Source organism: Camelus ferus, chromosome 30, assembly GCF_009834535.1.
Source record: "Camelus ferus isolate YT-003-E chromosome 30, BCGSAC_Cfer_1.0, whole genome shotgun sequence".
NCBI lineage: Eukaryota > Metazoa > Chordata > Mammalia > Artiodactyla > Camelidae > Camelus > Camelus ferus.
The window spans coordinates 1,620,338-1,644,383 of NC_045725.1; the positions used below are offsets into that span (position 1 = coordinate 1,620,338).

At 62.7% G+C, this 24,046-nt stretch overlaps 1 protein-coding gene across 7 annotated transcripts in view; it reads right to left on the reverse strand.

Moving 5' to 3' along the window:
- Nucleotides 1-24,046, reverse strand: part of NFATC1 (nuclear factor of activated T cells 1) — a 91,035-nt gene that overhangs the window by 31,944 nt on the left and 35,045 nt on the right. For 6 of the 7 annotated variants that reach the window (XM_032470663.1, XM_032470665.1, XM_032470666.1 and 3 more), the window contains exons 4-8: nt 22,682-22,884; nt 20,942-21,114; nt 19,240-19,380; nt 11,712-11,767; nt 8,038-8,170 (exon numbers count right to left, since the gene is read on the reverse strand). In XM_032470663.1, coding sequence (XP_032326554.1) covers nt 8,038-8,170; nt 11,712-11,767; nt 19,240-19,380; nt 20,942-21,114; nt 22,682-22,884 — 706 coding nt within the window. Of the gene's footprint in view, nt 1-6,420; nt 7,671-8,037; nt 8,171-11,711; nt 11,768-19,239; nt 19,381-20,941; nt 21,115-22,681; nt 22,885-24,046 lie in introns of those variants that run through there. The other variant, XM_032470669.1, reaches the window with a different exon arrangement.

Genomic DNA, 24,046 nt, shown 5'->3' on the forward strand with positions numbered 1-24,046 from the left:
CTGCGCTGAGACTCGAGTCCCCAGGAGCCAGGCAGTGGCTCTGCCCTCTCCCGGCCAGGGTGGAGGATGGTCCTGGAGACGGCAGGGTGTGGGGGGGCGAGTGTGCCCTTCCACGGGGCAGACCCAGCCCCACATGGTTCTGATCCTGAACCGATCGTAACACTTCCGTGGACGCCTACTGGCCACCCAGTGAGATCAGGAAGGCTCAGGGCAGTTCCGGCCACCTTTCCGAATTCCCCTGCCCAGATTCCCATCAGCCTCTCCTCGGGGTGGACAGGCTCCAGTCCTCACGGTCACAGGTGTGGTGGCGCTGTGGGCTCACTCACAAGGTCAAGAAGCAAGTGTGAGCCCCATCCTGTCTGGCTCTGGGCACTGAGTGGACAGGTGGCCCCCAGGCATGGCTACCCCACCCCACCCCAGCCACACACCCCGGGAAACCACTCTGAACTTGTCCTCAGAGACTGAGTCAGTGCCAAGCAAGCCTCAGTCCCCGTCGTCCGGGATCCGCGCGAATCGGTCATTTCCACCCTGTCTTTCGCGCAGGGATTCGGTGGATTTGGTAAATGACCACCCCTGACTGATTCAGCAGATGATTGGGCAGGGGCAGCCAGAGGCCCCCAGCTGACGGCCACTCAGCAGAACTGAAGTCTGTGGTCCCACCGTGGCTGTCCCCTAGGACTCCCCTCAGATGGACAAGCCAGTGGGCAGGGCCAACTGCCCCAGGTGGCCGAGGGCATGTGACATGTCTCCACGAGGGAGCGGGGCTCAGACCCCAGGCCCGCAGGCTGTTACACAGACACCGACGTTTCCTTTCCTTTGCTGCCAAAAGCTCAGGGCATGCGCCTATGGCCCCCGGCAGCCGGGGGTGGGGGCAGCGGACGGACGCCATCTCGGGCTCCCTCACACCTGGGCACCTGGGGCTCATGCCCAGAACGGGACCCATACGTGAGGAAGGACGAGCTGGGTGTTCCCCGTGCCCTGAGCCAGCCTGTCCCCTCACTGAAGGGCAGGGCCCAGCAGTCCAGGCCCAGGACACCATCCGGCCAGTCCTCTGACCCCGAGAGGCCAAGGCTCCGAGGTGAACGGGGGCAGCTCTCTGGACAGCTGTGAGGGACGCATTCGGACCAGCCCCACTGAGTGTCAGCACCTCGTGAATCCAAGTGATTTCTTTTATCCAGAAACCAGGACTCTATGTGAAGAGGACACACCAGGCTGCTCTGTGAGTCCCTGGAGGTGGGAGTTTCACAGACGCTCGAAGCCCCAGCACCTGGCATGGCATCCAGATGCAGACGGAAGAAGGGAGAAGGGACACAGAAAAGCAGGCCAACCCAAAGCTGCGGCCCGAGAGCAGCTGTAAGTGCCCTGCTCACATGGACGGGCAGGGCCACACCCAAGAGGGGACGAGCCACACTCAGGGGATATGGGGGGCGGTGGTGGGGAGCTATGGGTCATCAGCCATGGCCCTCTGGTCATCTCTGGCCCATCACCCAGTGTGGCCTCTGTCCATGGCCAGAGCCGAGAGGGGACTGTGGGGTGGGGGGTGGATCAGCGGACAAGCCGACTCACTGACCCACACACCATGCGGCAGGGCAGTATGGAGTTTCTTTCTCCGGGAGCGAGCTCCAGTCCTTCCACAGTGTAACCAGCACCTGCGCCCAAGTCTTTGGGCGCCAGGAGGGCAAGGCTGTGGGCTCACGGTGGTGGGAACGCCCCGACTTTAACCACACCCTGCCCGAGACCTCAGCTCCACGGTGGCGGTGACACTGCCAACTAACCCCAACGAGGTGGTGAGGCCCCGACCCCACGGGTGGGGACCCACAGGCTTTGCGGAAGCAGAACGTGGACACCAGGAGACAGCGACCGAGGGCTCACAGAGGTTAGTGGGGTGCCAGCTCAGACGCGGACGGTGGGGACGTTGACTGACAGGGTAGCCTCCCCGTCTGTGGCGGCAGTCCGCGGCCACAGGTGTGCACCGCCCTGCCCTCCGGGTGCCCTACGTGGGGATCTGTCACCTCACCAGGCCGACAGCTGACTCTGGTCAACAGACCACACAAGCCAATGAACACATCAGGCGCGTCTCACCCAGTGTCACCAGAACTGCACTTGAAGGGGACCCGATTCGCCCTCCCGGTGGTTTGCGTTCAAGCAGCGGCAGGTCGAGGGTGGTGACCCCGTGGGAGCTCAGGGAGCCACGTGGGGGTGACCACCGTGCCATGGCTGCCGCCCTGTCGTGGGCCCAGGTCCCCAGGGGGAGGGGGTTGCCAGGTCTCCACGAGGGTGTGCCCAGACTCGTCGGGGGTCTAGCTTCTTCCTGACTCACACTGCCTTTGTTTTTGGTGGCCCGTGGCTCTCAAGTTTCTAAACAAAACCACGTCCCACCCCCGGGTCCTGCTAGGCCGCCTGTGGAACTGGTTTCTGCAAGGGAGTCCTTGGGTGCGGCCGCACTGGGCTGCCTGTCCCTGGCCCCAGCCTTTGTGAACGGGCATCCGCGGTCTCTTCCACCAGTCCAGGCCCCTCACCCGCCCCCTCTCATCTCTATTCAGGTCCAAGTTCAAACCCTTCTCCCCATGGATTCAAGGCCAGGTTTGGGGAGGAGGCCCCAGGTGGGTGTCAGTCGAGACGGTCGATGCCAGGCTACTGATAAGAGGTGAAGGCGCCTCTCCTAATGCCTGGGGCTCTCCAACCGCCGAATCTGGACTCCTGACAGCCGACCAGACACAGCTGGACCCACGAAGGCAGGGTGAGGGCAGACCCTGAGCAAGGCTCCCTCACGTGGAGGGACCTGCAGGGAGAGCAGCTTCCATGCCCCTCCCCTAGGGCCGCTACGCCCTGCCCAGACCCGGCCTCCCGACTTGGCCGTCCAGGGGCCGGCGGGGGGCATGCTCCCCTCCTGCGGGCAGGGAGGGGCCAGTTCACTGCACCTCTGTGGCAGCAAGTTTAACATGGAAAGAGATTAAACATGCACCCCATCCTCCACTGGAACAAGGGCCCCATAAAGCTGGGAACTACAAGAGCCGCCTCTGGGCTCTGACGGAAAGGAGCCCGAGGAGCCTGCGCCCCCAGCTATGCGCCGGCCCCGCCCCCATGGCTCTCGCACTTGGACAGACATGTGGCTGCCACCCCGCTGAGCTGACTTGGGAGGAAGGTTCCAGAAAGCCTCCAAGGCCACTGACCACACGAGGAGTGCCCACCGCCCTCCTGCTCCGACCTGGCACCACACGGCTCTACGTTGCCTTTAGAGGGTGTTTCGGGCAGGCTGGGGTCCCGGGATTGACACCCCAGGACCCAGAACAGGCCAGCCTCCACACCATGGGCTGGAGACGTGGGTGCGGTCTGCTCCACACGGAAGCCGGCAGGTGCCTGAGAACAGGCTGGGCCGGGGCCTAGGTGTGGACAGCGGCTATCGGACCTCCGCCTGCGCCTCCTCAGCTCCTGGCAGGAGGCAGAGGAGGACTCGCCTGCACGTGGCCTCTGGGGGTACAAGGGACGGCGTGGGGGTCGGTCCTCAGGAGCCTGGCCTTGTCGGCTCTGAATGCCGCTGCTCCGCCCAGGCAGGTGCCACATGCACAGGCAGGCTTCTGAAGACTGGAGGGGCGGCCTCCGCGGTCAGGGCCACAAAGATGCAGCTGTCACACGCGGCGGGATGGGGACGTGACACTTCCGCTCCCAGAGCAGGGCGGGTGGGGGTGACCAGGAGGGCCCTCCTAGGTGTCGCTCGGCCACCCCGCTGTTGACGGCGCTGGTCCAGGCCGGGGCCCCACCTCCCAGGGCCTCGTCTGTTTATGAAATGAGGGGACATTGACGGGTCTCCGCCAGGCGGGCTGGGCTCAGAGGAGCCTGCCAGGGGTGGGGGCCGAGGGGCTGCAGGCAGGAGTGACAAGGGTCCCAGGAGGAGGAGGCCCACGGAGCTTCCCATGGTCACCTGAGTGAGGGTCCTGCTGTCTGGAAGGGGATTCGAGGTTAAGCCCAGAGTGCAATGCCACGGATTGGGGGGACATGAGCCTGAGTGCTCAGTGGAAGAGGTGAACTCAAAACCTGCCGTGAAGATGGGGCCAGTGGGCTGTCTGGGAGCTGGAGGGCGGTCTGGCCACGCTGTGACCACCCACACCGGCCGCCCCTGCTCGGCGCCAGCACAGGCGGGAATGGAGAGCCAGGCCCCGGGTCTGCGGATGCTCAGAGCCGCTCCCCCGGTGGCAGAGGCCGTGCGGGCTGGCGTGTGTCCCCCGGGCTTCCTCGGCTGGTCCTGGAGAAGCCCCGGGACCCTCACCCCCAGCTCCATGAGCCACAGACGGGCAGAGGCCCAGGTCAACACAGGCAGTTCTGGGAAACCAGCGAGAACACTTCAGACGAAGAGACGGACTCCCCAGGCCCCAGCACTCCTCGTGACTTACTGCTCATTTCAAAGACACTGACTTCGGCACGTGCTTTGACTCACAATTTGGGACGCTTTCCTGGTGTGTGAGCCCCACCTGCCCTGCCTGTCCCCAGGTCGCTGGGCAGCGAACTGGAACGTGACCCCGGAGCACAGGGACGTGCACACTGCCTTTCCCCCAAACCTGGGGAGCCGTGCCCCGCAGGTCAGGCTCCTTTCTTTAATCGGAGCGGACGTGCTAGACAACCTTAGGAAGCATGACCGGTCCTGGCGGGATGTCTGTCTCATGACAGGTACCAGGGCGCCTCAGCTCAGTCACTAGAGTGTGGGGACGTTTCTCCTTCAGAAGGTTGCAGGAGCACAGGTAAACCAAAACAGCAACAAGCAAGCTTAGTAGAACCTCCCTGGCTGCACAGGGCTGTGACCACTGCCCCAGAGAGGCCAGGACGGGCTGGATACAGGGACCTTCCCACCCCTGTGCTAGAGCTGCTCACTGATGGCGTCTTGCACTCAAGTGGACACTTTCCCCCAATTAAACATGCTACCCCCCCTCCGCCCCAGAGAGGGAGAAAGGACCAAACTGTCCCAAGCCCCACGCAGCCCAGCAGCCAGGACACAGGCCACCAGGGCCCAGAGGTCCCCACACGCCCAGTGGGACTTCCTTCCAGTCTGAACAACTTGAAACGGCAGCCAGCAGAGGAGGGGCGGAGGGCGAGGCTAGTGTGTCTGTAGTCCCAGCCTCAGAAGGTCAGTTCAGAGCTGGGAGGAAGGTGACAAGGGTGGCCGTCCCACCCCCCGGAGCGGCACCACCGTCAGCAGAGTGAAGACAGCCCCAGGGCTGAGGAAGGCGGTGAGGACGCGAGAGAAACACCAAACCTAAGGCTGGAAACTGAAGTTCTGGTTTTTCATTTGTTCATTTATTTTTTTAAACCACACAGGGCAGCCCTCCACTATTCAGGCATGGAGTTGGGGCCGGCGGGGGTCCCCGCTCTCAGGGAGCTCACAGTCCAGCGGGATATTGGCCTGGTCACAGCGCCATGGGGACCGCCACCCCAGGAAGGCAGGCAGGGCAGGGTACTCCGGGGGTGGGGAGCCTGGGCACCCCAGCCGCGGATGGAGCAGACTGTGTGGAGCGACGTGAAGGGGGCTGGGGCCTAGGGTCAGCGGCACAGGCCACAGATGGCCAGGCCTCTGTGCTCTGACCCCACAGGCGAGGGGTCCACCGGTGGGGTGGCACACCACCTCCAGGGTCCACAGAGCATTGGTGAGAGGGTGTCGGGCAGACGTGGGGGTGGAGGGTGTCGGGCAGACGTGGGGGTGGGGGGTGTCGGGCAGACGTGGGGGTGCGGGGGTGTCGGGCAGACGTGGGGGTAGGGGGTGTCGGGCAGACGTGGGGGTGGGGGGTGTCGGGCAGACGTGGGGGTGGGGGGTGTCGGGCAGACGTGGGGGGTGGGGGTGTCGGGCAGACGTGGGGTGGGGGGTGTCGGGCAGACGTGGGGGGTGGGCGTGTCGGGCAGACGTGGGGGTGCGGGGTGTCGGGCAGACGTTGGGGTAGGGGTGTCGGGCAGACGTGGTTGGGTGGGCGTGTCGGGCAGACGTGGGGGTGGGGGGTGTCGGGCAGACGTGGGGTGGGGCATGTCGGCAGACGTGGGGTGGGTGGGTGTCGGGCAGACGTGGGGGTGGGCGTGTCGGGCAGACGTGGGGGTGGGGCATGTCCGCAGACGTGGGGGTGGGCGTGTCGGGCAGACGTGGGGGTGGGGGGGTGTCGGCAGACGTGGGGGTGGGGCGTGTCGGCAGACGTGGGGGTGGGCGTGTCAGGCAGACGTGGGGGGTGGGCGTGTCGGGCAGACGTGGGGTGCGGGGGGTGTCGGGCAGACGTGGGGGTGGGGGGGGTGTCGGGCAGACGTGGGGGGTGGGCGTGTCGGGCAGACGTGGGGGTGGGGGGTGTCGGCAGACGTGGGGGTGGGAGGTGTCGGGCAGACGTGGGGGTGGGCGTGTCGGGCAGACGTGGGGGTGGGCGTGTCGGGCAGACGTGGGGGTGGGGCGTGTCGGCAGACGTGGGGGTGGGGGGTGTCGAGCAGAGAGCCTGTCCGGCCCCTGTGGGAGGGACCTGCAGGACTGAAGGTTTCCTGTGGGGTAGGGGAGACAGTGACTCGGGACAGCCCTGCCCCATGACCTCAGTAACCTGTCTTTGGGGCATTGCCCCCCACCCCCGGAGAGGCACACCATGAGCACCGGCCGTTCCCCCTCTGACGCTGGGGGGTCTGTGTGAGCGAGAGGTAAATCCGGGGCAGGCACTGCAGAAAACATCGATGTTGGAAGCTGCTTTCTACACTGGTTTGAAAAGCCATTTTCTTCGTAAAGCATAGCTTTCCGTCAGTCAAGCACATACGAATTTTAATTAGGACACAATCATCACATTAAAAAGAGCCTATTCTCTTCTGTAAGGTACGTAGTTCGTTACCCCACGAATGCAGAGGAGGCACGAGGCGCCCGCGGCCCAGACCACAAGCAGCTGGGCCCCAGGGCGGGGGGCAAACGCCGCTGCTGCGCTCCTGTGACTGAACACGCTCACGACGCCGCGATTTCGCAACACAATCACGTCATTCAAACTTGGAAAGGCATGGCTAGTGTTTGTCCCCAAAACAGTTAATTCTGTTTGGCGTCTACTCGGGCATCCCAGAGCTTTCTATCATGTAAATGACATTACACATTCAGAGAAAGCGGAAACCTACAAGAATTCCTTGATTTTAGTAAATGACGACACTGCTCATTTTGCAGTCTGTTTTTAGTTTATGATGTCTCTGTTAGATTGTACGCATCTCTTTTAAGGTTTTAGAACAAAAGCTGCAGTGTAACAGGACTGATGGCTGCGCGTGCACGTGACACAGCCAATCAGGACGCGGTCCTCGCTGGACACACCCGTCCACCGGGAGGAGGGTGACGGGACCGGGGGCTCCGAGCACACGCGGGGAGGCTCAGCTTCCTGCCAGGTCAGGGTGGAACGACAGACAGCAGGTGTTTTCCTTAAGAAAACACCTGCAAAGTGGAAGAGGTGAACAGGACTTTTTTTAGGGAAAAGAAACCGTCCTCAAAGCACGTGAGCCTGAACAAGGGACCTCTCAGTCGAGTGAAAGGCACTCCGGGCTGCAAGCCGCACGGTCACGGGGAGATGCAGTTATTCACAAAAAGCTTGTGTGGGACGTTAGCGGGAGCGTGAGAATCACCAGTGTTAGTTAAGGACCACGCCGGGCACCGGCCTTCAGGCTTCATGGAAAGGGTTTATTTCTAAAGGCACCTGCAAAATAATGACAGCTACTTGCTTCTCCACTTTAAACTTCCACGGGATTTAAACACACCCCAGCTTTTCAGACAAAAGAGCAGTGCTTCCCCCCTTGGCTGTTGCGTGTGTGCAAGCAGCCAGCAACACGATCATAATGACCCCAAATGCAGCCCCACCCCAACAGCAATGAAGGAAAATACACCAGAAGCTTCGCTTTTCTTTGGGAAGAACTGAAGACGTGACCGTGCCAACGGACGGCAGCCGCGCGAGCGCACAGTGGGACCGCACTGTGTCACCGCTGCGGCAGTCAGCTCCTGTGTCTCTTAGGAAAAGCACCCCATTGGTTCGTTCGCAGCACTCAAGGTTAGAAAGAGAGCGTTACCATTGGCGGGCAGGTAGGTGAAGTGCTGGTACTGGCTTCTCTTTCTCTTCCCGTTGCAGACGTAGAAGCTGACTTGGACTGGGCTGGTTATTCTCTGATTGCGAAAAGGCGGGATCTCGACCACCAGCGAGTTCTAGTGAGAAAGTGGCAGACAGGAGGGAGACCGTTAGCGTCCCAAATGCAGAGCCGTCTGCGCGAGGCAGTCGCCTACAAGCCCCTTCCACAGCGTCGAGCACAAGGAGGGTTTTCCCTAGGGGTGAACAGCCCCTGGGTCCTGGACTCCCGCAAACCGGAGCTGAGAGGTGGTCTGAGGTACTGTGTGTGGGCAGGAGGCTGGGGCTTCACCTAAGATGCCACCAACTCAACCCAGGAGAGAAGCTGTGAGGACAAATGCTGAGACAGGACTGGCTACTGGGCACCCTTCTGCCCCCAAATCATGACCGTGAGAAAATGGACAAAGGGCCCCGCTTGGGCTGACTCGTGGGTGGAGCCGGGAGCCCCTGCTCAGGTAGCCGGCAATGGAGCCCCAGGGGAAGCGTGCCCTGCAGGTGTCTCCGGGGGCCCACAGCCCGAGCCACAACCCCTCGAATTGAAGAGGACAGGAGAGCCGGGCGCAGCAGGTTCCGGAGGGGTGGGCGTCAAGCACAGATGGAACAGGGTGCTTCACAGAGGTTGCTGTTACCCGTCCGTGTTTTGAGTTAAACAGCAACATTTTTACAAAACTCTGCCCCTTCAAGTACAGATACAAAAATACGGCGGTGGGGTGTCCCACCCTGTGGAAGGACACAGCTAGGGGTCGGCGCGCCTGCATCTGGGCTGTCTGGTGCTCAGACGTCCTGACGCGCCTGACCTGGGGCTGGCCTGCAGCCCCTCTTGGGTCTGTCCTCGGAACCACACTCGCGCCGGGGAACACACTGCTTCAATACCTCCTTTGGTCTGGAAGAAGCCACGGCCCACGGCTGTGTGTGCCTGGTCAGCCTGCATCTTGGCCGAGAGGCTGCACCCACCGTGGGCGCCCAGGTCTGGTCAGACACGGGCAGGTGTCCAGCCTGGCTCTGACATCCCGAGTCCCAGTCTCACCACCTGTCCGGGGACTAGAAAGACGCCACCTCCAGGGATGTTTACCGAGGATTCAATTATCAGAAGGAGACACCACAGGTGACGCTGGCGTGGGCACACAGCTGACACCCAACGACGGCTCAACACAGAAGTGAGGCGAGACAGGGAGGAGCGCTGCCTGAGCTGAGGTCAGAAGTAAAGTGGGACGTGACTCAGGGTCACAAGGTGGCTGCAGGGAGTGTCGTGGCAGGCGACCCGGGCAGGCCGGTGACCCGGGTGGGTGGGCGACCCAGGCAGGTGGCATTTCCAGGTTCTGTGAGCTCTTAGTTTGATGTGGGCTCAGACGGACATACTTCAGTCCTCTAAATAGGCAGATGATGAAATTATGTGACAAAACGCCATCCCCATGGGGGCGCTGGTGCTGGGTTGCGCCGTAAGGTAAGAAGATCTGTCCTGACGGGAGGCTGAGGGTTAGCAGGGCGCTCGGTGCATCCACGCGAGCTGGTGCGGAAAATCCACTCATGACGGTGTACAAACCGTCCACACAGCGCAACCCCGCTTGGCTTTAAAAATACGCATGCTACAGTGTCCACGTATGTGTGTGTGAATGTGCAGAGGAGCTCACGACACACACCCACAACAGGAAGAGAAGGGCAGGAAACGTGCCCGAGCGCTGACGGTGGTGAAATTACACCAGGCGGTGTCCTTTTTCCAGGACAGCTTTGTTGTATTTTCCAAGTTTCCACAATGAATATGACATTCTTTTATAATTCAAAAAATATAAAAGTAGACGTCATTTAAGAGACAAGAGAGATGAACTTAAAGTGAAAGTGTAAGTTAAGTGAAAGTGAAGAGTTAAGAAAAGAGTAAGCTGAGTAAACTTACACTAAAGTGTGAACTTACAGGCCACCACCGTTCACTTGTTCCCCACTCGTTTAGAACATACAACTGTCAACTGTTCGGCTCCCTTTAAAATACCCACTGTTCAAAGTGGAAAAAAAAACTTGATGGAAAATCTGAACATGCAAACTTGGTGGAATTATTTTGATACCAAGAGATGCACCACTTCTGCGGCCTCTCCTTCCTGCCCAGGGAGAAGGGGGCGGCCACACGGGCCCTGGGGAGTGGAGAGGACTCGGGCCCACGCTGGAGCTGGAACCGGGGGCTGTGGGCCCACATTTCGGGGTGACCAGCAGGGCAGGAGCAGCGAGGAGAGGGGAGGTGGCACCTGTCCTGGCAAACCCGAAGGCTGGCTCTGCAGCTAACGGCCTGTTTGGGCCAGGAGTCCAGCGTGGAGGCCGAGCTGCCCGAGCCAGCGGCCCTTCCTCAGGGGAAGGCAGGAAGCAGTGCGCACGTGAGGCGGCAGGCCCAGCACCCATGAGGGCAGCAGGGCTGTGGACACAGTTTTCACTCCTGGAGTCAGGGAAGAATCTGCTCCTCTGACACTTTTGTAAGGCCCCTGCTAAATGGACCAGAGCTTGGAAGAGGAAGCTTAAGTCACAGCCTTAAAGGTGCTGCCTCCTCCCGGAGCCACCTGTGTGGAGGGAGGGGCCGGCCCAGGGCAGAGGTTGACCACCCAGACCCCTCCAGCAAAGCCCACATTTCCTGCACTTTCGGGAGGACTGTCTGCACATCTCTAACAGCATTTGGGGGAATGAGCTAGAGAGCTTGGAAGAAACTTGAATTTTCTCAAAAAATCACCTGCTAGCTGCAGGGCATCATGTTACCTGAAGACTCCTGCTGCTTCTCTGGGACCAAGAAGGGCACACACTCCATGGTGGACATCAACCCACACACATCACTGATCACGTTAAACACCAACGGTCTGCCCACCCCGACTAGGACAGCGTGTCAGTGGGTAAAAATAAGACGTAGCTCTCTGCTGTGTGTGGGGACCTGCTTTAGATATAAAGACAGACTGAAACCGAGGGGCTGGAGGACAGTAACCCTGCGAACAGCCGTCAGAGGGAAGTGGAGCCACCACGGAACTTCAGACAAAGCCCCCTCCATCAACAGCCCCGGACAGCGGTCACTACTTAGGCTCCCGTGTGCAGACAGCCAAGGAAGCTGTGGGGGCCAGCGTCAGGACAGCCCCGAGCCAGCGCGGCAGCCCCACACAAGGTGGGGCAAAGGCCCCGCAGGCACCCTGGCTGGCAGGTGAGACCCCACCTGGAGCCCGGGTCCCGACTGCCCTCTGAGGACAAACAAGGAATCACAGCCCCGGACGCCGGCGGCCCCGGAGGCACCCACGGGCTCACACAGCGTCCCCCTTGGGGGCAGCGGCCAGTGGGGGGGCCCTGGTAACAAAGGCAGCTTATGGCGACAGGAGCCCCGGGCGTGAGAGTGCCCCCATGCCCCCTGGCAAGAGGCCTGCCGCCTACATGGCGCACCGTCCTCCACGGTCACTCGTGTCCAAGACCTCACCTCACCTTCCATCCTGAGAGCGCTCGTTTCAGGAACTGTTTCTCCATCGTTTCTACTCCCTACTCCGTTATTTTTATTAGTCGGTTCATTTCAACAAACGAGAAGCCAGGTATCTCGGGCCAGGCCGCCGCCACTGTGGTCAGGAGGCCCCGGGCCCCACGTCTCCCCCCTCACCCCAGGGCCGCACTCACCGGCTTGCAGAGGTCTCCATCAGTCTTCGCCTCCATTTCCCAGATGTGGTGCCCGTCTGCAAGGAAGGGGAGGGAGAGTCCGTTACTCACGTCCTGATGGCCACCACCTGAAATTACAACCCGGACGCAGGCACACAGGACTCACACGCAGGAGCCTCTGGTGAGAGGCTCCCCCTGCCTGGTCGGCCGTGGGGACCGCCTGCTGGCACAGGTGGGCTGCCGTGCGTGCTGAGCAGGGAGAGTGGACGCCAGACCCAGTCGGGAGAAGCTCAAATCCAGAACTTGAGTGCAGGGAGCCTGGAGGGGCCCACAGACCCCTGCTCTGCAGAAGTACCCCCACCCAGCGCAGCCACGGAAGGGCGTCCACACTTGGAGGAACACGGGTAACCCCAGCAAGAGGGGCGCCGTGCTGGGACGTGGGCCAGGTCTGGGTTGGGTTCCGGCCCCACTGGCTCCGGCCCACAGTGTGCATGGCGCACTCCGGGCTCAGAGCTGTTCGACGCAGCGAGGGCCACAGGCCCTGCCTCTGCTCAGGGAATTGCCGGGGGCGGGGGGGGGGGGGGAGAAAACGCCTCCTGTGTCTGCTCCTTGCCACATCAGGATCCACCAATGCAAAACACAAGGTATTTTTAACTTTACCCCAGTGGCCGTTTGCATGTTTGAAAAAACGAAAAGCCTCCAGTGAAAGAAAGGGCACATTGTCTCGGGCCCTGGAGGGGGCGAGGTCGGGAACCCACGCTCACTGGGACGGAGGGAGCGCGTTCCAGAGTCTGGAAAACCCTCTGGCAGGCACGCTGTCGGGGGACTGGTTTTGGCCGTTATTTTGAATTAACAGACGTCAGTCTCCGACGGAGGCCTCTTTCCTTTCCATCTTTTACGAGTCAGCTCCCCAGACGAATCACTATAGCTATGGATACATTTAGTGTCCTAATCCTCTGTTTGCAAAGAAGAGATGTGCGTGTGTTACAAACCCTAAATTATAAATAAATTAAACAAGATCTCCTTTTTCTCCCTGGCGGTGCTGGCCGGGCAGGGGTGGAGGGCGGAGCGGGGAGGAAGCATGAGTCACGGGGAGGCTGAGGCGCCAGGACCCCACCGGCCTCTCGGGACGCCCGAGGTCCCCGCGCGAGTTATCTGCCAGATGGACCCACTCCACGGCAAGCAGGGCCCCACGGCCCAGAGACTGCACCACCTCTCCGCTGGGAAAAACAACAGGAAACCCACAGAACAGCCCGCTGCTCTCGAAGGCATCGCGAGGTCTGCAAAGCGGCGAACTTTCCCCCGTGAGCTCAGGGCCCGGGGGAAAGAACACCCTGACTCCGGCCCCGGTGCCCATGGACCTGAGGGCCCCCAGGGCCGCTGTGACGTGCCCGCGGCCTAGACCCGCCCGGATGTGCTGGTGCCCCGCCTCCCCCGCCACGTGTCTGAGGAAATCAGAGTGACTCCGCCTGTGACGACCTCTCCCCCCTCCCTGATGCCTTTTAGAAACAGCACGTTTTCTGATGACAGAGCCGATCTCTGTCCCTCCCTCACTGAGCAGCTTAAGTGTTAAAACCTGAAGTTTGGGGGCAAAACCATGCAGCTGCTTTTTCTCTGCCTGTTGACAGAGGCTGGCAGAGCCACAGCTCACGGCCCACAACAGAATTCTCCACAGTGTCCAGGCCTCCCTGGCCAGAATGGGGAAGGGCAGCACCTGCCCAGGAGAGGGGAGACGGAGGCCCACGAGGGGCCAGGGACACCCAGCATCACCCAGTGTCCACCACTGTCCATCCTCCAGGAGGGGCCAGAGACTGGACTGGCCTCCCGGGAGCGCCTGGCAGGTTCACCCATGGAGCAAAAACGAAGGGAAATGCAGTCGTGGAGTGGGCGGCGGGGCGAGCGTGCTGAGGACATGCCCCCCAGGGGACAGGGTCCTTCCCCTCCAGGGCGTCCTGGGCCTGTGGAATGCCGTCCTGGGGTGCCTGCCCAGGGGCCAGCAGGCCACATGATCCCACTACGCACCATGTCCGCGGGCGGGCCAGGCCTTGCCGGCTGCGCCAGCTCCCAGGCCCTCACGGCTCTGGAAGGCGCAGATCCCTCCGGCCCTAGACCAACCGAGAGCGAATCCCCTCAGGCCGGCTCTTCAGTCCCAGGTGCTCAGAGCCCCTGCTCCCTGCATTCCCGCCCACCCTGGCGTGGGGGCTCTGGCCCCGGCTTCCCTGGCCTCTTTATTCCAGGATGGATTCCAGGCAGAGGGCAGGCCTCGGGGACCCTAAACGGAGCCTGACTCTTAAAGGCTAGCGTCTCTTTACGGTCGGGAACGCACACGTGGCCTTGTCCAGGGACGGGGCAGGAGGGAGAAGTGTTGATCATCGCCCGCTCTGGGACTACAGGCCCACCCCCCAGCTCCAGCCTCCGGCGCCCGTCCTGTGACACCCGCCCAGGGCAGCCCGGCCTCCCCGGGAAGGGACAGGACGGGAAGGCCAGCCCCAAACAGGCCTTTGTGTGCCTCCTTATCAGGCGCTCACTGGGCTTCTCAGTAGGAAACTGTGCACAAGCCCAGAAGTAAAAATATTCCAAGTCATCAGGGAATTCCCTGCCGCGTGAGTCATCGGAAAGGCTTCCCCGCCACACCCGCCAGGAGGCTTCCTCCTAGGGCCGGGGCCTCAGGCGGAGCGGCTCTGGGCCGCGGGTCCTTGCTCTCAATCCGCGGGCGGGGCGGGGGGCTGAGCGGACTCCCCTTCCTGAGACCCTCCTGCAGCACTGACGGCGAGGCTTTGACGGGCCAGACGGGAGGACGGAGACGCAGCAGCGCCTCCTTCAGGAAGAACCCCAGCGTCTGAGGCCAGACGTCTGCTCCCCTGGCCCCAGGAGGCAGGGTCCCTGGTGCGTCTGCTCCTGGCCTGCAGGCTGGACCCCGGGAGCCACAGGAGGCGTGAGCAGGTGGAGCCCCACCAGGGGTGACCTGGGGAGGGCCGGGGCAGGTGTCAGTAGGTGTCCCATCCACTACTCCCTCATCAACCCCACCCCACGCAGGACCCTCTGAGCCACACGGACCAGGAGACGCGCCTCCAGAGCAAGGCAAGCTATCTGCCTGCTGAGGCTCCCCAGGGTGAAGGTGGAGACTCCAGGGCCCAGCACCCGGTGCCAGGTGTGCGCCCAGGGGAGGAACACGCGTGTGCACACGGCAGTCACTGCAGCATCACACGTGACACCAGTGTCCATCCACTCTGAGCAGATAAACAGGATGTGCTCTGTCCACGCGGGGCAGGGGTGGGGCGGCTACCAGCCCTCGGAGGGGCGACGCCCTGACGCTCCGCATGGACGGACCTGACACCAACGGGCGGAGGGAGCCGGGCACGGGCATGCAGGCTCCCCGCCGACGAGCAGAGCGGACAGAGCAGGCTGTGCTGCCAAGCTGGGGCGTGGGCGACACTAACGGGTCAGGTTCCTCTGGGGGCGAGGAGACGCCCTGGGGCACGCACGACAGCTCTGGACACACAGGAGCCTCCAAGCTTTGAACGGGCGGCACGTGAGGTCAGCGAGTTACACCTCTGGAAAGCCGACTCTAAAAGTGAAAATGAATCGCCCGACAGGACTGCGTGGGCACCACCACGTGGAAGCGGGGGCCTCCTGAGCCTGGCGCTCCCTGTCCAGGCTTCCTGCTCCAGCCCACCTTCTGCACGGCCCTTGGGGAGGACACATGCAAGGTGAGCGGGTTTGGGGCAAACCGAGGGAGGGAGCTGCAGTGACAGCCCTCTCGTGGGCAGGACACTGGGCCTGCACATCCCACAGGGAGAGGGCAGCCCGGGCCCAGGAGGGGCAGGGAGGGCACCAAGGCCAAGCTGAGCGCCCGTCCCCGCCCCAGGCTCCTGAATGCTGACCTCAGAGGCCGGCCTGGACCCACAAGGAGAGCCCACAGGGAGTGCAAGTCCCTGAAACTGGGCAGTCCCTCACAGGGGCCAGGGTGCTTCCTGGACATCAGTGAAGGCAGAGTCTGGGGCCAAAGGAGAAGGGCAGGCCGGGGCCCTGCTGACCCCAGCAGCACCTGCTTCACCTGCCAGGGTCCCGCCCACCTGCACGTCCCTGCAGACGGGAGCCGGGGTAGCCCGGTCTCCTCCCAGACGGTCGGAAGTGTCATTTAGCTTAGATTTGTGGGCTGATCACTCAGCTCCAAGGCCAGAAAGTTAGGGAAAGCCTTCTTAGGGCAGAGGGACCCAGCCGCCGCTCTCCGCTCACTGGGGTCAGTGCACTCTCCCCGACGGCCCGTCCAGGGTAAGTCCCAGGCGGGGGCTACCAGGGGCCAGCAGCTCTGGTGCCCGCACAGCCAGGCCGCTGTGGGTGTGCCCCTGCTGCCCCCCTGGGAGCCCCTGACACAGGGGTCTCAGCGCAGGGCTACCCTAGGACACCACCTGCGGAGGTCAGCTGCCCGGATGGCGGGCGTGGTGAGGTGACGACAGCTGTCCATGTGGACGCTCGTTGCACACCCCACCCCCACTTCCCAGGTCAGCGCCAGGAAAGTCTGAACAGCGCGTCTCGGGAGCAAGTCACAGCCCTCGGGTGTGAGGCACACACCAGCCGCAGCGTCCGCTCCGGGGGATTTCCAGGAACCCTTTAGAGACCAGCACCCAAGGCGGAGGCCTAGCACCCATGTAGGATGCCGTCACCTTGCCGAGGAGAGCTGGGGGAGGTCTGCACACGGGCAGAAGGCCGCCATCCGGCCCCAGCTGACCTGCCAGCTCACGGGATGGCCAGAGGCCGAGCCCAGCCACCCACCACTGTCAGCAGACAAAGTGCTGCTGGCCGCAGCCTCCAAGTTCTGGTGAGGCTTGTTGTGCAGCAGAAAAGCCAAAACAGGCTTCACACAGGTTCCAAGAGCTGCCCAGAACAGGTGAGGAGACTGAAGGACAGAGCGACTTCCCGCGCCAGCGTCACGGACTTGGTGACATTCTCCTCTCCCGTCTCCAGAAGAGTGAGCTGGTGTCCACGTAGCCGCTTTCTTGGTGTTGCCGTTTGTGTGTCAGGCTGGGTCAGACATTCACATGCACGTGCAAATGTGTCCCTCACTCACAGATCTGAGGGGAGACCCACAGCTCTTCAGTGGGAGGAAGGGTGACCGACACTCGGGGCACACGACCCTCTGGTGAGGGCATGAACGGTCTCCACGCACACAGAATCCACCTGGGAGACAACATCTGACGCAGAAGCCGCAACCGTCGACAAGAGTCCGTGAAGGAACGGCTACTTCAACGCTGGGGCCTCTTGCTGGACACAGAAAGAGACCTGAGAAAAACCACCGGACGTCTGGGGATGCCCGTCCCTCACGCAGCCAGAGCCGAGAGCTGCTCCTCGGGACATTCCCCTCGGCCTCGGCTGACCCCTGGGGGACCGGCCGACGTCTGGGGGGTCTGCTCCCATTTCCCGGGGCCGCCCTTATGGCCGGGTTCCCTGCTCAGTCACCGTGAGGGGGACGCAGGTGATGGCCAGTCCTCTAGTCAGGAGGAACCACACCAAGAAGCTCATAAAAGCTCTGCCCACTGCCCAGGGCGGCAGAGGGGTGTCAGACGTGGTGGCAGTCAGAGAGGCCCCATTCTTCCTGCAACGGCTCCAAGTCCTGTCCATGGGGCGACGTCTGCCCAGGCCAGCAGCCCTGAGACAAGAACTCACCGCTCACCCACTGGCCGCGCTGCGAAGCGGGTCAGACAGCCCCGTTGGATGCCCAGAGCACAGCTGTGCTTTTAATCCAAACTGTCCATAGCGGTTTCTCTGAAAACCCACCAGGGGAAGCCCAGTGGCAGCGACAGGCCGTCAAGGTGTCAGGTGTGTGAGCTCTGCCGAGAATTGACGGACAGGAAGGAGGCAGGGCCTCCGCTCCCCCGTCTCCGCTCACAGGACTCACACGGAGCGTGTTCAAGGGCACACGTGGCCTCGTTAAACACGAGTGTGGCGTCTCAGGACGCCCAGAGGCCCGGCTGCAGGGCTTATGTCTCGCTCGTCTCGGTGCACGTGTTCGCAGGGCGTCTGGTCACCACCCACTCGCTGGTTTCTCACCTTCTGCCCCTCAGACGCAGCTCCACTGCAGGAGAGGGTGAGCGGACGACAGGCCCCGACAGCAGCACGCAGCCTGCATGTGGCCAGGGCCCCGGCGGGGACGAGGCCAAGTCCCACCTGCACCTGCAGGCGAGTGGCTGACCTGCCCGTGGCACCCGCGAGGCCACAGTGAAGGCCCCATGACCAGACCACACCAGCTGAGACCTGTCTTGGGCCCGAGGTGCTGACTGGTCTCAGAACCAGCACAGAAAGCCGCTCAGCATCTCCTCTGTGAGTCAGCGAGGGCAGCTTGCCGGCTCTGTGACGCCCCAGTGCGTGGTGAGGACGCCGGGCCTTCCTCCCTGCCATGCAGGTGGACACACATTTAATGCACAAAAAGTTAAATTATTTCAAAATTCACGTCCTCCAAAGAAGGGCGTTCCAGTAACAAATTCCCCCTTAACCTCACACTCAGTCGGGGTCCAGCCATCATCTGAAGTGTACTTTCCAATCATGTGCACAATTGCACAGGCAGACCAGGTTACCTGTGAAGGACCTTTCAGCCCATTTTGATTGAAGTGCTTAAGTTTCTTGCAAACTGTACAAAATCAAGACCCCATTATGGGGGCTGAGTGCCTCCGCGCTTTTCAGTGACCAGCACGAGTCCAGCCCTGGCGCTCCCGAGAAACCAGGAAAGTGAAGACAAGAAACAAGCTACCAGATGCGGCCCCTCCCCAGCCTGGGGGGCAGCTGCACCCTTGTGTGGGCGGAGGCCAGCTCCCTGCACGGAATCAGCCCCAAAAACAGACTCCAGAGTTTGAGAGAGAAGTGGGGCCCACACTCTCCCACACTTGCTACCCACGTGGCACAGGCCAGGCGTCCACCAGGCAGGAGCGGTGCTCCCGCCGCATCCATCCTGCAGACAACCCGGGTCTTATTGCTCTGGGGCCCCAGACACCAGAGGAAAAGGTCCCTCAGACCTACAGCCCCCTCTTCCGACCACACACGCAGAATGCACACGCACACGCACACGCACACGCTCAGAGCAGCTGGGACCCCGGAGACCACCAGTCACTCAAAGAACAACAGCATCTGCCTGTGTGTCTGGGGTGGGGGTGCTCGTCCAGAGGGTGAGGCCCTGCAGGGCCCCGGGGTGGGGGTCCCCCTGTGGCTACCGTGGCCACTCTGTGTCTGGACGCCTGTCCCCGACAGCCTGTGGTTCTGAGAAATGGGAACTGCCGTCCACACGGGGAGGCCTGGCAGCAGGACCCGGCCCGGGACCCACGGCGGAGGTGCCCGCCCGGCCGGGCAGACCCGGGGCTGCCCCGCCACATACAATGGCCTCCTGGAGGCCCCACACCTGCAGGCCCTTTAACCCCCGGCACCGCGTGATGGGCTTGAGGACCCTGCACAGCACCCGCGATGGACCCAGAGCGTCGCACGGCCCACCTGTACCCACACCACCAGCCGGCTCCCCCAGCGCCCAAAGCAGACCCGGTTGGTTTTTTAAGGAAAATACCTGGTGCCTTCTCCACGAAAATGACCTTGGAGTCTTGCAGGAAATTGTGGCCGGACAGGACCATCCTCTTCCCGCCGAGGACGGGGCAGCTGGCCGCGCTCTGCTTCTCCACGAGGGGCAGCTCCTGGGCTGACCGCTGGGCTGTGTGGGGACAGGAACGTGCGTGTGAGCCGCCCCGCGCCACTGACCACCCACCCGACCATCACTTGCACCCGGAACGGAAGTGTGGCGACGTGCCCCGGGCGAGGCGACGCCCGAGGGAAGCCACACGTCTGACTCGCCCACCTGGAAAAGCCGGTCTCCCAGGGGCACGTGTGCACACGCGTGTGAGCCTGTGTGTGAGCCTCCACTCGAGGGTGGGCTCCGTGGAGGGCCCGGGGAAGCTGCGGACAGAGCCCGCCACGGAGACTCACAGCCAACTCCCCACCTGGACCCCTGCGCCGGGGGGAACGGGGTGCTGTCTTTGGAAGCAACGGGGAGTCCCCTCCCCTGGGTGCTGGCAGAGGAGGGGCGTGGGGCCAGGTGTTGGCCAGGGAGGGGTCTCTGGGAGTGAGGCACATGAGGCTGATCCCAGAGAGCAGGTTGGGATGTGGGGGGCCCATCCAAGGATGGATTTGTCTCAGAGCCGGGGAGGGGGCAGCAGGCACACGGGCTCCGAGAACCCGGGCTGTCAGGAGAGGCAGGACAGGCAGAGGACACGGATGTAGGCAGCAACCAGAAGTCTGCATGGAAGCAGGTGGTGAGGACGGCGTTTCTGCAGACTGGCTACGTGCCGGGGTCCCTCACACGGTCACCCCATAACCAAGGGACCCATGAGCTGGAGGAAGGAGGAGATCACACAGCAGAGATGGAGCCACTGCTGCAGGCCCCACGGCCTGGGACGGGCGTCTGGAGCCTGCAAGTGAGGGTCCAGCAGGAGCGGGGGAGGCGGGGCAGTGAGGCAAAGGCCACCATCACAGAGGAGGGGCTGTGGGGCAGGAAGGGCCCGGTCACCGAGGTCCAACGGGCCCTCAGGTCAGAGGCACAGGGACCAAAGCAGGACCCTCCTGCTGAGACAGGTGAGCCATGGGGACGGCTCCTGAGACAGCCACACCCTGGAGGGGACCTTCAGAGAAGACGGAAGGGCATTTCCAGGAGCAGTGGCCGGGGGACAGTCAGGTTCCCAGGTCGGGAAGCAGGGGCTGCAGCGGGGCTATGGGTCTCTGCCCAGGGTGGCACCAGTCACCCACGTTGCTAACACGGGAGGGGGCAGACCTCACTTCTTGGCCGTCCAACCACCCAGACGAGCCCAGCGGTAAGCCCGAGGCCAGAGGCCCAGAACCACATGGGCAGGTCCACAAGGGGGATGGAGGGCCGAGCTCTGCGCCAGCTGGCAAATTCAGGACCGTCCAGCCCGACGGACCACAACGCCAACGCCTTTCTCAAGTCTCCTGAGACGGGGGGAGATAACTCAAATGCGATCAACACACAGGTCTCACTGTCTGGGGACAAACTTCCTTTCCTCAGTTTCCTCCAGCAGGTGCTGGGGTGGGGGAGGCCCTGCACCAGCGCAGGAAGGAACAGATACTGTCCACGCTGCGCTTGGTGGGACAAGCACAGTTCACAGGGTTGTGCACATGGCAAGAAAGCTGTTCCTGGAAAGGGCACGTCCGGCCGGACTGGCCTGGCGTCACAAGGGAGGCAGGGCGGGGCGGCTACTCACAGCACTCGATGGGGTTGGAGGCGACCTGCAGGGACAGTGTCCGGCCGCTGGGCTGCGGGATGTGGACACGGAAGACCAGCCTCACCCTGGTGTTCTTCCTCCCGATGTCCGTCTCCCCTTTGCGCAGCTCGATGTCTGAGTTCCGGAGCTTCAGAATCCCAGCACAGTCGATGCTGCCCAAAACGAGAGTCCACGCTTTTCCTCAACCCCCGAGCCGCTCCCTATGCCCGAGCCCCCGCCCGTCCCAGACGACCGCTCACTGAAGGGCTTGGTGGGACCGGCCAGGACCTCGCGCCCTGATCTGGTCTGAGCATGTCTGGAGAGAGCTGCCCGCACGCTCAGGGCTCTGGCTAGACCCACGTGGACGTCACCAACAGGGCCGCTGGGGCCCTCCAGGCGGCTCCCAAAACCTCTTTCAGTCAAGATTTTGGCAACGTCACCTGGGGTCAAGATCACGAAATTTCTAGGGCTTCATGCGACCTCGTTTAATTCTGTTTAACCTGACAGTTCCACTCAGCACCAGAACAGCGGTCAGATGGAAGCAGCCCGTTCCCCCTGTCAGAAGCTAAGAGGCCACACCAACGCTGCCCCAGCAGACCGGGGCGGCGGCCCAGCACGAAGCCCCGACTCCGGAGCGCGGGGCAGGGGCTGCTCCCAGCGGGAGGGTCTTGGTGGAGAAAACGCAGTCACTGAAGTCATAGCTGCTGCTGCTGCTGCTGCCGAAGAAACCGGCAGGTCCTCCTGACCCACCTGACCGCATCCTGGCCCGGGAGACTGACTCCGCAGCCCCAAAAGCAAACCCAAGGATTCACGGTGATTTCCCCCAAGTCCGTGAAGAGCTGCATGGAGAGGAACCTTTCCTTTTGTTTTCAACTTAGAGTGTATAACAGTTGCAAGTAACTGTCAAATCCCACACGAGGCCCTACAGAACGTGGTCTGCCGGCCTCACCGCCCACACCTTCTCTCCCGCAGGACAGCCCGGCCACCCTGGGCTCCTCCTGCCCGAGGTCACCCCCTCACTCCTGCCTCAGGGCCTTTGCACGAGCTGCCTCCCTGCACGTTCCGCTCTCAGCCCAGCGCCGCCCTCTCAGAGACCCTTGCCATGCACGGGGCCCAGGCGCTCCACCGACCCCCTGGGGGAACGACTGGCTGCCTGAACTTGCTTATCCACGTACTGTGCTCAGGATCTGTCCCCCGCCCCCGAAGCCCATGCAGAAGGCCTGTCCTGTGGGGCAGACTTGCTCCTTCTCTGCTGCGCCCACGACACAGGAGGGGCGTGCACGGCAGGGCTGCTCAGCTAACGAAGCTGCGCACTCAGGCTCCGCCGGACACGAGGGGGTAACTGACCCTCAGTCGATTCACCGGTAAACAAGTGAGCCGCCAGGCCAGTCATGCAGCCGTGGCAGAGACCCTCTCAGCGAAAGCACGTCCCAAACACACTGCTCCCCCTCTAGTCTCTCAGTGACTGCAGGTTAGCCACTCCTCCAGCTGTCACGGGCGCTGTGCTCAGACACAGGGGAGCGCCCACAGCTGAGATATTCAGGCGGCACCATGCACAGTGGCTGAAACCCCGAAACAAACAAACCTGCTGTCATAAATATTCGTGCAGTTTCCTCAGGTGCTAAGCCAAGGGCACCCGGGGCCCAGCTGTGGAAACGTTGGGGGAGGTGCAGGCATGCAGGGCCCACCCAGCTCCCACCGGCCCCCAAGCACACACGGACATGCAGACACATGGCTTACATTGCGCGCATGTTATTCTCTGGCAGAAGTGGGATTTCCAGGACCTTGGTGTTGGAGATGATGGCCTCGTGGCTGGTGGTGGAGACGGTCTTCCCGGTGATGCGGTGCACCTGGTAGAAGGCGTGGGGCCTCAGCAGCCGGTCGTCCGCCGTCCCGATGAACAGCTGCAGGGTGAGCGGCTCGCTGTCCACGTAGCCGTGCAGCTGGGGGAGAAGAGGACAGTCCCTGAGCGCCCCGCGCAGACCGGCCACGCTTCCAGGGCAGGGCCAATTCAGGAGGGAGGGTGCACAGGCGCTGAGAGCCCCCACCGCAGGTCCTAATGTCGCAGGCCCAGGAATGAGCACCTGGAGATGCCTCGTGCCCCAAAGCTCTGGGGTCTCTGCCCAGTGTGGGCTCTGAACAGCGGGCTGCCCACGTCGGAACATGTACATGTGCGGTGCACACTGGCACATGCGTGCCTGCATCACGGTGTCAACACGTCCTCAACCCAACTTCTCCAACAGAATCCTGGAACGTCACACTTCAGGTTAAAGCGTGGGGCCCTATGGATCTATTAACCCACAGAGGCAACGGCCTGCTGCTCCGAGTGTGGCTCAAGCCAGCAGTAAACCTCGCTGACGGGAGCTAGGCTGCTGTTCCGGCCTCGGCTAGTGGAGAGGTGAGGTCACACACACACTGAGTGCTCATGAGAGAGTCCCACACGAGGACAGGTGGCTCATGCATCTGGGGGCCAGGCACCAGGGCCGGCCCACCGGCCCCCGGGCCCCCCGGGGTGGATGTGCTTGGGCATCAGGCAGCTGCTGGGACCAAGCACCAAGCGCCAGGCCCAACAAGGAGTCCAGGCAGCACCATGTTCTGAGGGGCCTGGAGTCTCTCAGTCTGGTCCCGTCTCCTGCCGACACCCCCACACGATGTCACCATCACAGACACAAGACCACACACCACCGCCCAGGACTGACGACCCCCAGCTCTGCAGCCCCGGAAGTGACGGACGTCCAGCGGCTCTGCGCCTCCTTGCCCGGGGCTCCTGGCAGTGCCGGCGCCTGCGGGCGTCCCCGGGGCGCTCTCTGCCGCACCGACACCTGTGGAACAGCCCCATGTGTCACAGACAGTGGGGCCGCTACCGCGAACGACGTTGTGAGAATTCGCGGAGGCGAGGAGCTCCAGCCAGACAGGTGTGCGTGGGTGGAGAGGGGGGCCCCGCCTCTGGGGGCTGTCTGCACACGCACACGCGCACGCACACGCGTGCACTCACCGTAGACACACACACACTTGCACGCTCTCCAGACCTGCTCTGGAGTTCTGCAGTCGGGAGGATTTTATTTCCTGGCTTGCAGCGCGAGCGTCGTGTGTCAGGCACCCTGT